Source organism: Brugia malayi, assembly GCF_000002995.4.
Source record: "Brugia malayi strain FR3 genome assembly, contig: Bm_007, whole genome shotgun sequence".
NCBI lineage: Eukaryota > Metazoa > Nematoda > Chromadorea > Rhabditida > Onchocercidae > Brugia > Brugia malayi.
In genome coordinates, this window is record NW_025062284.1 from 171,506 (window position 1) to 184,339 (window position 12,834).

The 12,834-nt window shown below is 34.1% G+C and overlaps 2 protein-coding genes across 2 annotated transcripts; both read left to right on the forward strand.

The window, feature by feature from the left end:
* Positions 1-871: 871 nt before the first annotated feature.
* On the forward strand, positions 872-1,810 carry Bm17079 (Uncharacterized protein; the record flags this gene model as incomplete). Its single annotated transcript, XM_043082649.1, has 2 exons — positions 872-1,548; positions 1,738-1,810. The coding sequence occupies 2 exons, from the start codon at positions 872-874 to the stop codon at positions 1,808-1,810; spliced, it is 750 nt and encodes a 249-aa protein (XP_042938583.1).
* Positions 1,811-3,054: 1,244 nt separating this feature from the next.
* On the forward strand, positions 3,055-12,669 carry Bm5427 (Uncharacterized protein; the record flags this gene model as incomplete). The annotated part of the gene is made up of 23 exons (XM_001898295.2): positions 3,055-3,090; positions 3,411-3,495; positions 3,892-4,025; positions 4,200-4,353; positions 4,603-4,731; positions 4,944-5,098; positions 5,507-5,596; positions 5,702-6,592; positions 7,037-7,147; positions 7,478-7,640; positions 7,965-8,116; positions 8,348-8,448; positions 8,567-8,699; positions 8,909-9,076; positions 9,286-9,457; positions 9,825-10,002; positions 10,329-10,494; positions 10,581-10,700; positions 10,928-11,038; positions 11,257-11,436; positions 11,758-11,934; positions 12,162-12,429; positions 12,641-12,669. The coding sequence occupies 23 exons, from the start codon at positions 3,055-3,057 to the stop codon at positions 12,667-12,669; spliced, it is 3,903 nt and encodes a 1,300-aa protein (XP_001898330.2).
* Between the last annotated feature and the right edge of the window lie 165 nt (positions 12,670-12,834).

The following is a 12,834-nucleotide window of genomic DNA, read 5'->3' on the forward strand; positions in this document are numbered from 1 at the left end:
ATTAGAGCTAAAGACTTGAGAAAAAGAACATTAGAAGCAAATAAAGCAGAAGGCTGCAAAAAATTGAAACTTCGAAATTATGGACTATAACAGAATTAAACAAATTAGAGTGTCGTCAAAACATGTTCTTATTTTACTAGGCCATTAGTCAATGATTTGCAATGACTGATTGGTTAAAGCGCAGATATCCACGCGAATAATAAGTTAAAGCGCAGATATCCAAGTTACATTTCTAAGCTTTTGATTAGTTCTAAATTCGTCCAGAATATCAGCAAGTAGTTGATAAAGATTGTACATATACCTGCATAATTCAATTGACTACTTCACTTTGATTTGAATCCATGCAACCTTTAAATGTCACTAAGTAAGACAATTCATTTCTCGATCTTAAAAAATTAGTATCATTCATTCGCGTTTGACCAAAGTCAAGATGCATTGTTCCTCTAAATTACCCGCATTAATCGAGAATGACCACAGCACTATGAATTATAGTGAATCTTTGTCGCCAGAAATGACGGGAAAATTAATAGAAACCAAATTTACGTCCTAAAGATTTGCCGGAGCTAGATATCCCATAAATCAGCTCTGGTTTCGATTCTTTTAGAAGTTACTAAATAGTTAGCAAACGATGTACATATAAAAAGGTAAAAATTGTAGAAAACTTGATCATAGTAAGCTTGAAGATATGCATCATCGGTAGATGAGGTGGCATTCCTTACTGTCACATTTAATTCATTTAAAGCATCAACTGGAAATGAAATCGAAAAGGCAAAGATAATGAATGGTAGGTGAGATTCAAACCTGTTTGACAAGCATTTATATTACATACAACTCATTTAGCAATCGAAAATGAAAGTCTCTACAAAAAAGAATGCAATTCACAAAAAACTTCCTCTCAGCACCAAATTATCATGGTGACAAGGGAACAATATGGCCAATGTATCTATCTGTCTTCTTGTCTTCCTTCCTTCGACTGGTCACTACTCAGTTAATATTTCCACACTTATCCGATCCTGATGACCCATCAAATTGCCATGGTGACAAGGGAACAATATGGCCAATGTATCTATCTGTCTTCTTGTCTTCCTTCCTTCGACTGGTCACTACTCAGTTAATATTTCCACACTTATCCGATCCTGATGACCCATCAAATTGCCATGGTGACAAGGGAACAATATGGCCAATGTATCTATCTGTCTTCTTGTCTTCCTTCCTTCGACTGGTCACTACTCAGTTAATATTTCCACACTTATCCGATCCTGATGACCCATCAAATTGCCATGGTGACAAGGGAACAATATGGCCAATGTATCTATCTGTCTTCTTGTCTTCCTTCCTTCGACTGGTCACTACTCAGTTAATATTTCCACACTTATCCGATCCTGATGACCCATCAAATTGCCATGGTGACAAGGGAACAATATGGCCAATGTATCTATCTGTCTTCTTGTCTTCCTTCCTTCGACTGGTCACTACTCAGTTAATATTTCCACACTTATCCGATCCTGATGACCCATCAAATTGCCATGGTGACAGCATTTGCAACAGGTAGACAGATCCTGATAGTACAGTGTAATCGAACACTTCACTGAGATGAATTTCTTCTCAACGTAGGTGCAGCAAGAGATGACACTGCAGCTGCAGTCTGTTTCACTGCGTTCCACCATTCACAGGAACTTTTCCTAAGAGACAGAAGTGTCATAAATTAGTCTTGGAATTACAATAGCATTTATGTAGACAAGCCCGTACTATCGTGCACATCACAGTTGGATTTGCAAGCAATTTGCAGTCAACAGTGGATGCAAGATAATTCCAAAAACAAATAATCGGTGGTGATCTGTACAGTTCAATGGTGATCTGTACAGTTCAATGGTGATCTGTACAGTTCAACTGCAAAGAAATCTCAGTCCATATTTCATCCTTCGCACTTTCATAACCCACTGCAGTGATTCCTAGCTGTTTCAGTGATGGGTTATTTCCCGCACATTAAATTTGGCCAAGTTAAAAGTAAGTCAAATGCAAATGAGAAGTATGTTTTACAGAATCCATCCAATTCATTTACCTTTTGCTGCAAACTCAAGAAGTACATTAAACTACAAATTTGGAAAATTTAATTAGTAGCAAAAAATCTACCTTTTGTACTTAAGCAAAATCCTTTCAAATTCTGGAGTGAGTGGGCTTGAAATCGAAAGCCTTATGCTTTATAAAATTCACGTCAGAAAATGCATCCACGTAAGTCACACGTGCGAATACTTCGTAAATAAGACGCAGTGAAGTTTAAGCTTCCCGCTGTGGACTATTAAGATCATTTAAATAGATTATTGACATAAAGATTTTCATGAGATTCCATCAAGGTATTCGAGCAGTAGCGTAACGCGAATGGTGATTGGAACACGTCAACACAGGTGGTTTGTTTGGCTGGATTGTACCGGACGGAGTGATCAGTCTTTCCGGTCGTTTCCTACCGGATGCGGGGTTCAGGTATTCGATATCTGCAGGGGAAAGTTGGTGTACTTTGATGAAGTCTTAATGGCTCTTCTTTTCCTTTTATTATTAGAGATGATCATTCGCTTGAGATCTAAATTAGAAGCAAACTCGAATGATGTGTATAATCTAAGCGTATCATTTCTGCTTGTTGTATAATACAAGCTCAATTGCTAATGAATCTGAGCTTTGGAATTTTTGTGGTAATTTAATGTCAAGCGAATTTTAATTTGTTCTATTATCTACTTCTGCTATTGATAGAGAAGACATATGTAAAGGAAACGCATGATTCGAATTCATTGTTTTCATTTTTCTGAGATCTTTAATGGTTGTAGTTTAGTTAAAATATCTTTTAAGTAGCTTTTACTACAAGTTCATATGTGAAAATCAGAATGCTGGGATTCAAATTTAGCTTTCTTATTTCGAATTGCTGTGTCGAACTACTTTTTTATAAAATTTAATTCAGAGGTGGTAGAAGATGTGTTCGGAAATCTGAAAACGAAAAGAAGCCCATTTTCTGTATTTATTTATCTGCTTTTATATTTTATTGTTTGAGATTACTCTGCGATTATGGCCACAATGTTTTTCCACTTCGTTAATGTTAATGTAAGTTAATTTAATTTTGTTTTTTTTTTTTTCCAATTTGTAATTTTTGTCTACTTCAGAGTGAATCATTTCTCAGGTACAGCCTTCCAAGTAAATACCTTATTTATAGCCTCTATTCGGTCAGGTGCCCCACCTGTCAACGATGTAAAAGAAAGCAACTTATTTCCATAAGTTCGGTTATCGTGAAGTGGTTTTTTTTTTTTTTTTCAAATTGAAGTGATTTTCTTTGTTTGGTGTGAAAGGTTGTTTTCTTTTCCTACTTTAGAGTATGTTTTTTAACGCAATATTATCAATAGTTGTTTAGGAAGTAATTTATTTAGGTAATTATGTGCTTTTTGCCACTTGCTTCATCAGTAGGAACAATTGCAAAGAAAACAAAGTTGTGTGGCGACGAAGCTTGTTCAGGTGATACTTTTTTCGAACTTTTTAAATGGTCAATTTATTAGAGATGGTTAGAAGATAGTTGTCTTTTGTAATGTAGGAATTTGAAAATTTGAAATCTCTCGTTTCGAAAAATTGACTAATGCATTTTTGAGTCAGTTATTAATAATATGCTGTAGTAAATTTGCTAGCTGTTACAGACATAGCTTTCCACTATCTTTTCTCGAGGAATTATTGCATGAGTTTTGCAAGTTTTTTGAAACTTTTTATGTTGTTAATTGGTGGGAGAATTATCATCATGACTCGTCCTCTTGTCAAATTGTAACAATTCTTGCTTGGTGTGGAAAAATTATTGATTTTTTTTTTTTTGTTTTTAAATATTAGTTTCAGTTTCTCTCTGACCTTAATTTTAAAATTTAGAGAAGTTATTCGAAGGAAAGTTTCATCGCTCATCGTTAGCTACTCACGAGTCATTCCTATCGCCTAATGAAAATGATATTGTCAGCGTCTATGCAATTAAATTCAGTGATCGGACGGATTTAATGGAAGGCGCTGTAAGTTTTTATTTACGATATTTTTAGTTAATAATAATGCTTCTGTCACAACTTTTCTTTTGAATAGTGTTCTTTAGAAAATCTTACATACCAGCAAGCAGATCATTTTGTTTTGTCATCTTAAAGTTTCTGACTTGTATTTCTACTAGTTTAATTCTGGATTTATATTTGCAGCTTGTCCGTGAACCGGCAAGGAAAGGAAATTTTTTCTCGATGCATATTAATCTCGACGACTACGTAGAATTCTTAAAAAATGCGGTTGTGTCTAATAAAACAATGTTTATGATCAGTAGAGATCCGCGCGATCATCCTTCTCACAGATTAGTCGGTAATAAATAATTTGCTTCTGGCATTATTTCATTGCTCTTTTCGGAAGTATGTTGCTTTATATAAAGGTTCTTCGAGGACCTACATGGCCTTTTAATCAAAGTTGTATTTAAAACCTGCATTTTCCAATATTCTGAGTATATCGTAATCGTCATTTTAGACATTTTTAAACTGGATAGAACTTGTAATTTTTCTTTTTAATATTGTCTTGTCGATTTTTTTTTGTTTTTTGAGTGAAAAAAATTTTGAGGTATCAAAGCAGCTCTACCAGAATTAATTAAAGATTATGAAGTGAATGCCAAACGTCTTTCTGTTGAAAGACAGTTACCAGCAGAGCAAATCGATTATGCTTCATTGGGATACTTTTCCGATGCCCAAGGTTATTTTGATTTTAATAACTTCATCGTATTTATCTGCAGAATCAGGAGACATACATGGTCTTTTTAATCAAAGTTGCATTTAAAATCTGCATTTTCTAATGTTCTGAATATGTCTAGTTTAATCTCATTTTGAATACTTGTAAGTTGGACAGAACTGGTAGTTTTTAATCTACTGCTTATTTCCATCATTTATATCCTCATATTTATCAAGGACACGGACATTCACACAGCCATTCACACGGTCATAGACATTCTCATGATCACGAACTTCATCATCATGAACATTATCATGGTCGTAACATACATGCAGATTCGCACGAGCATATCCGAACTGTGCAGCATACACATCAATCTTCTGAAGCAACAGTACGTATTTCTTTGTGTATTTGTGTATCTCTGTTTCTCTTATTCATTCATTAGAAAACTATAACCTTTGATTAAAAGTAGATTCTAGGTTATGATAATTGCGCGAACTTTTTTCCGTATCGCTCTATAAACTATTTTTAGCAATGAAGTGATTTAGAGTTTAATACAGTGAGTTTGTATGTCGAAAACAGTTTTTTACAATTACCTAAAATGACCTTGCTGTGATAATCTAGCCTTATGTTATTCCGCTATATTTTATTTAATAATTGTGCGTAGAATGTTGAAACTTCCTCTCTATAATAGCATGCTTGGTATTGCCGCATCGGTATTGTGATCATATTTTTGATTATTTTATGATATAATAAGATGTTTCATTATTTTATGATGTAATTGAAGTACATATTCCAGGCAGTTTCATCACTTCCCGCAGTTAATGTCCCAAAAAATGAACCGCAGGTGACACCTGATGGGACGATCACTTCAGTCCAAAAACAGAAGGTTAAAAACCTACATAATTCTTTTGTTTGTGAATAGTTAAACCTTTGTAAATTGTAGCATTATGAGTTGGATTTGGTATACTTCATTTATATGCTGTTGCTTTAGATATCTCTTCTCGACTCTGAATTCAATGTCGTGCCAGAGATTCCTGTACAACAAAATATAATGCACGGATCTGGTACTCCTATCTTGCTGCCAGACGTGGAATCATCAAATGTCATTCCCAATCTTCCTGAAACAGTAGTGCCTGGGCTTCCTTCAGATGTAAAAGGATCGTCAGCTACGCTGAAAAATTTGCTCCCATCTGATATTAGTTTTGCAGAGGATGGTAATCTTCCACAGACCGATTCATCGGAGAAAAAAATATCTGCAAGCATTATGAACGCGCAGTTGTTGTCCACCGAATCACTTCAGCCAGTATCCGTACAGCAGATTAACATCAAACCTCCTCACCCGAAAATTACGACTACTTCAGTTGGAGTTCTTGAATCCACTCTCCCTCCCACTGTATCACAAATCAATTTCTCTCTCCCTTCAGTTAATCCATCCTTACCAAATGTTCCTTTTGAAGCCGATGGCTCTATACCAACCCCTCCCCCTCCTTCGGTAGCAGTGGTGTCAGATGGAATGCCACCACCATCATTAGAATCTGTGCATCCAGATTCTGTGTACGTATCTTCACCATCATCCCCTCCTCCAACAAAACACCATATTATTGAATCGGAGACATCATCTCCAAGTGGCACTGCAGCAATCCTCGCAAATCACGACGTTACGCCTATGTCAACTTATGCTGAACCAACAATCGCCACCTTTCCTGCTCAACAGTTTGATCCGGTTACAGTATCATCTGAGTTCGGTTCTGCAGTGAAAATGGAGCAAAAACTGGGATCATGGGAAAAAGATACAGAAACAACGACAATTAACCATCAGCTTGATTCACCATCGTTTTCATCTGTTTCCATAAGTTCATCAGTGACTGAAGACTATGAGCAGGTGTGTCTGTTATCGAATTCCATATGATATTAGATTTTTGCTCTTGTTTAGAAAATTTGACCCTATCAGCATATGAATTAGCTGAAATGGATAATAGTGAAAGTTTTTTTAGATAATTCCCTATACGTTTTCTAATTACTAATTCGTTTCATAGAAAAGACTGGTTAGAAAACACATAAGGCATGATGCAATTTTAAAGTTTAATGTTTAGGACTTTCTTATTCTAAAGTACCGAAAGTTTTTTCACACATTCTTAATTTTAAGATTTTTGTGCTGTGAATAGAAAAATGACGTTAAAACAAAGAAGAATAGGTCAGGAAAGCATTCTTTATGGTTGTTAGTCATGTCAAAAGAAAATAACAGTTATGCAAAGATGTTTTATTGTTGAATTGGATTTTTTTTTTTTTTTTTTAATTTATCAACTTTATTTTCACTTTATTTGAGGAAGCACAAAGAAATTCTAATACAGAAATAGAAACCGAGCGAAGAAGTGTCGATGGACCTGTACAGACAGAGGAAGAAGTGAAGACAGATATTATAGAAGAAGATGGACTAGTAGGCTATTTACTAATAACTTAAAGTGAAGGATAAATTAGTGCTTTCAAAATCTTTTATGTGATCCTCATTGGTCGATGAGTGGTGACCTGCAGTGCAGGAATATGTTTTCCTATTGAAAGTGTGAGAGCGCATATGCGGAGAAAATGTTTGGTGAACATTATTTATTTATGTTTATTGAATGGCAGCTCGAAAAGCTAAGAAGCAGTTCACATCTATTTCAGTTAGTTCTGTAATAAAGGTTAAGGCAGTGGTATATTTTAAGAGTTAATATTATGTAGTAATTATTTATTTAAATGGTAGTTGACGTCTCATTTGCTTTTTTTATAGGGTTACTGCGTGAAAGGTGAATGTGACAAGGTTTATAAGACTGCTATAAATGATGAAAAGTCAAAGATGGAATATTTATTTGTGATTGGCAAGTGGATCAGCAAATTGATTGGTATTGCACGTTATATATTACCATCATCATTAAGTAACATTGACGATGCAGGTATTGTTTGTGTAATTAAGCCTACTTTATATCTCAAATAAAAAAAACTGTTGTGATTTAAACCAATAAAAGCAGCGGACGTGATTTTGAATATTAGGATACTGAGCTTTATTTAAGAGATCAATCTTTGCTCTAGATATTTAATTTTCATTCGTTAAGGCATGTTTTTTTATTGTAAAAGGACTTACAAAATTTAAGTATCGTATGTTTCCTTTTCTTTGGTCATAATTCTGTTAATACCTCATCATTTGATCATTTCGCGGGTCTCTTTCTCATTTTTTTTTATTTCTATGAAACATAGCCAACATTGTTCTTTTTTTGTAGGAGTTTTGGTAACAATTTTCGTTCCCCTTTGTTTGTTGATTCATTTGCTACGGATGCTAGTTTTTGCGGATACTTCTGACAAGGATAATTTTGATCGAAGAATACTACATAATGCATTTACAACCATTAGACAACGTGAAGTTCAGATAAAGGTAAATTGTTACGTCCCACAAAGTTTCTTCCTTGAAATAAAAAGCTTTTCAGTATTTGAATTATGAGAGAATTTAAAAATCTGTGAAATTTCTTTTCTTTCTTAATGTATCACTTATTCACCAATATCACAATCGAATCGGCGGTATTGTCAAATTGTTTATTTAGTGAAATATCATGAAGTAATAGTAAGAATTTTCGTCTACCCATCATTTTAATTGATGCTTTTTGAGTTGCTGCATGCTGAAATAGAGAAAGGAAGAAATGCATGGAATACCGAAATGGACGAGAAATTCAGAAATTTGCAGTTGGAAATGAGTCAATTGAAAACTAAGTATGCGTTTTTTTTCTTTTTTTTATGCTGAGAAATAAGGAAGGGATTTGCATTTTGAAGAATTTGTGATTTGGTTTCAGAGTTTTATCGCGTAAAGACAAACTAATATCACTTATAGGTGTCATATGCTTGAGGAAGAAAATGATAATCTGAAAATAGAAACGGATGAAACGAGTCAAATGATTGAAAGGGAACGTTTGAAATGCAAGGATTTAACAGAACAAAATAGAAATCTTGAGGAGAAAAACGAGGTTTCCTTTCTTGTTTTGTAAGCGTGAATAGGATAATATTGTGGTGAACTGTGCTTATTCTTGTTGTATCTACCTTGAAACTTGGAGAGGATTTTTCTTTTATTATTTGCATATAGGAATTAAAATGTCAACTAAGAGAATTGTGCTTAAAAGAACTGGAAAATTTGTGTTCCGTCCAAATCCACTAATACATTTTGATATATTTTTAGTTGTTAATGAAACAGTCATCCGAATTACATACCACCATGGAAGTATTGCATGAAGAGAATGAACGTTTGGTTAGTGAAGCTACCAAAAAAAATGCACATTTAATGCGTCTTGAGTCGGAAGCAAATTCATATTCTCTCGAAATCAAAAATTTAAAAGATCAATTGAAAGTAAGAGTTGGTACATTATACTTTCTTCAATGATTTTTTTTCTTCATTTCTCAGGATTATTCATTTAAGGATACATTTTAGCTTTAACTCGAAGAATTTGCGTGACAAAGTTGTTTGTTCTTTCCACAGTGTGCTAAGTTTTTTCATCATGCTAATACTAAATGAAAGCAAATTTTCGAAAGTGAATTCTCGATTCTATGTTTTTGTAGACGTCCTTATCAGAAAGCAAAATGCTACGCAAACGGGTGGAAGAACTCCAAAATGAAATTGTTCAATTGTCGGAAATTATAAATGAAATACGTAATTCGGAAAATGTTGAACAGGACGGATTATCAGCTGCTGAGGTAGAAAATGATGGACAAGCACAAGAAAATGTAAATGGTTAGGTTTCTTTTCTTATCTAATATTGATTCAGTGGAATACTGAAAAACTTGAGGTTCTTGCTCTAGTATACGTCTCTCTAACGTTGTTGTCATTTCATTATCCCGTTGTTCGTTTCTTATTGGCCGTGTATATTCTTCTACTGTCACTTGGATGTATATGTATAATTGTTCGTCTCACTTAATAGCATTTAAATGTCATTGATACTTTTCATTTTTTTCAGAATTTATCTTCTATTGGCTGAATAGTTTACGTAGGCAAATGTAATACTTTTGAATGGGAAGGATATAATGAAAATATAGTTGTAAAAAAACGATAACTTATGGTGAAAGGTTGGGGTATTTACTTATTTATGAAGTTTGTTCAGGTGAAAGCGGTTGGTCAGATTTTGATGAATTTGATGTAGACAATCCAACGACAGCGCAAGTACCAGAAAAACCGAAAAAAGATCATACTGTTACACGGATTTCACCTGCTGAAATTATCGAAGTTGCAAAACTCAGAGTACAGTTAAAGACTGTTGAGGCAGATTTGGATCAGGCGAAGTATGCTCAAAAACTATAATTCTGACTAAAAAAAAAAAATGCGCTATGAAGGATACCGAATAACAAAGTTCATGGTCTTTTTCCCTTTCTACAGTATTTTGGTTATAAGCTTAACATTCTTTTGCATTGTGGTGGCTTTAGTTTCTATCTCGTCTTTTAGGAAAAGCAATCTACAAATGTTTTTATATACAGCTCCGTGATGAGTAGCTAATTTAAGATTTTGTTGGGTTTTATGCTAATTTAGTGCAACATTAGCTGAGTCTAATATTCTGCTTGTGATACTGATGTAATTAAGTAACTTTATATTCCATGCAGTAATGATTTAGATTGACACTGCAAAAGGAGTTAAATGAGCGTGATCATTTGATGCGTAAAGTTGAATTTGCCGAAACAGAAGCGGCGAAACGACTGAAGGAAGTGGAGGCAAAGGAGGCTGAAAGGATTGAAGCGCAGAATCAATTCAAAAGAATTCTAGGAATGGTCGAAGAACGAGTAAGTTTTTGAGAAAAAGGGGCTAAAACACTAATTGTAATATATAATGTGTAAGCGATTAGTTCAATCTTTCTGTTCAATTGAAGGAAGCAAAATTACGAAGTGCAGAAGACCTAACAGAAAGGCTCCGTAACGAGGTGATGAAATGGCAAGAAGAAGTAAGACGACTGGAAGATCAAAAAAAAGCAGTGGAATTTAAATTATTGGTAATTTAATTACTTTTACTTTGTATGATTTGTTGTTAAAACTGATGATAGAACTGATTTTATATAAGTTTTTGTCCTCTTAAGGTTGAAGGTTCTTTTTGTAGAAATAGAACTTGTAGTGTATGAAGTGAAGAAGTAAAATGATGATTTTGAAATGAGGTATCCAAGGAAGTGAAATATATCTGAAAAGTCAGATTTCGGGTAATCAAAGCTTTCCGTCTTTTTAGGAAACTGATCAAGAATTAAAACGTTTAAAGGCAGAATATGCTAAGTTGGAAACACGTACTTTCCATGAAATACGTCAATGTAAGCAAACGATAGCAGTTTTGCAACAGCAGGTCTAAATTTTTGATCGTTTTATTTTATTATTTTTTTTTTTATCTTTCTTTAAAGTTTTTTGAAATACTGCTTTATTTATGGATGAATTGGTTGCACATAGGTGGTACTGAAATATTTTTGAACAATGTTAATCTTCTAGCTTTGCCTTTTTTTTTTTTTTTTTTTTGAATTTGATGTATTTTGCTATTTTTGGAATCACTGAAGAGTGAAATTGCAGTCACTGGAGCAAATTCATCTGTCAAATCCAACATCAAATATGCTTGATAATGCTAATGTATTGAATATCTCGGCATCATCATCAGATCGTGATTATGGTGCATCACTCAGCGGTGGTGGTCTAGTTGCACCACCATTATTATCTCATATACGACCTTTATGGGATGACGAGCCACCTGAGGTCTGCTTGCACATAAAATATTGATTTGATCAAAACTTTTTTGTTGACGACAAATAATTTTTCTTTTTTAGCAATATACAGTAAAAAAAATAGGATGAAAGAAGAAAGAAAGGAATGAAGTATGATTTTTTGTTCAGAGCAATCTTATCCACTTCTCTCAAGATTTCCCTTCTTTACGTTTCTTTCAGTGTTTAATTTTTTTCGTAGACTTTTCTAAAACATTAATGTAACATGAAAAAGGGGATTTGTAATCTTTAATACATAAGTTTAACTTGCTAGTTTGTTAGAGTTTGATTTACATATGTCATGGCTTTATTACAGATTTTTTCTCATGGTGAATCATCGCTGTTAAAAAAGATAGACCCTTTACTAGATGGTGCGACAGTAGAAAATAGTAATATGAGCCATAACCGAGGATCAAAGCAACGACGAAGTATTAGGGAGCAAGAACAAAATATTGGTGTAAAGGTGGATGGTGCACAGTCACGCCATAAGAAGGTTGTTTAATTTAGTCAACTATTTGATTTGAAATCATTTGGAAATGCTGTGAGATTGTTCAATGCACCTGCACAGATAATGACACAATGTAAAAGTCATAACTATGAATTTTCCTCCCTTGTAGAAGGTTTATAATATATATTAGAGTTCACTGTTTATGTGATTAGTTGAGGAAGTAGAAAGTTTAATACTGATTTTGTGTGGCATTTGACTGTATATTATTTTAGGAAAGTAGGAGGATGCGTTCGCGCTCTCATGGTCGACATCCGTTTCATACGGATTATTTTCCAATGTTAAATATGCCTGGATATCCAGAATCTTCTGTAGATTTTTGTGCAGGCACAATTCTCAACAAGCAAAATAGCAAAAGTGGTATTCTGTACTATTCCTCCGGTGGTTCAAATGATGGTCGTTCTCCTCCTCCAGAAATGGCACTGCTTTCAGGCATCCCACCTCCGGGCCCAATGATTAAAAAACCAACGCCACGACCAAAAAGTTCGTTTTTAAACAATTTCATCAACGTAATCGTTTTAATCAAGTATATGATTTGAAATAATGTTCATAATTTTACATATATTCCCTTTGCAAGCTACAAGTCGTCAATTTGTGCCTAGTGAGGTATGAGAGAGATATTTGTTGCAAGAGATCGTTATAAAAAGTTTTAATTCCAACTGTCTTACGAGTTCTTATTCATCTTATTTTTCAGGTACTACCGAACCATTGGAAAGGCGCTAAAATCAATAAAATTTGTCATGATAATCTGTATGTTGTTTCTTCCTTTGCAGCCTTTCTCCTGTTATGGGAAACTTTTTTTTTTTTCAGTTTTGGAAAAAATATTGTTTAGCTTTAAAGTGGAGGACACATATGAGCTATAGATAGGACTACTTTTACATTTCAGTT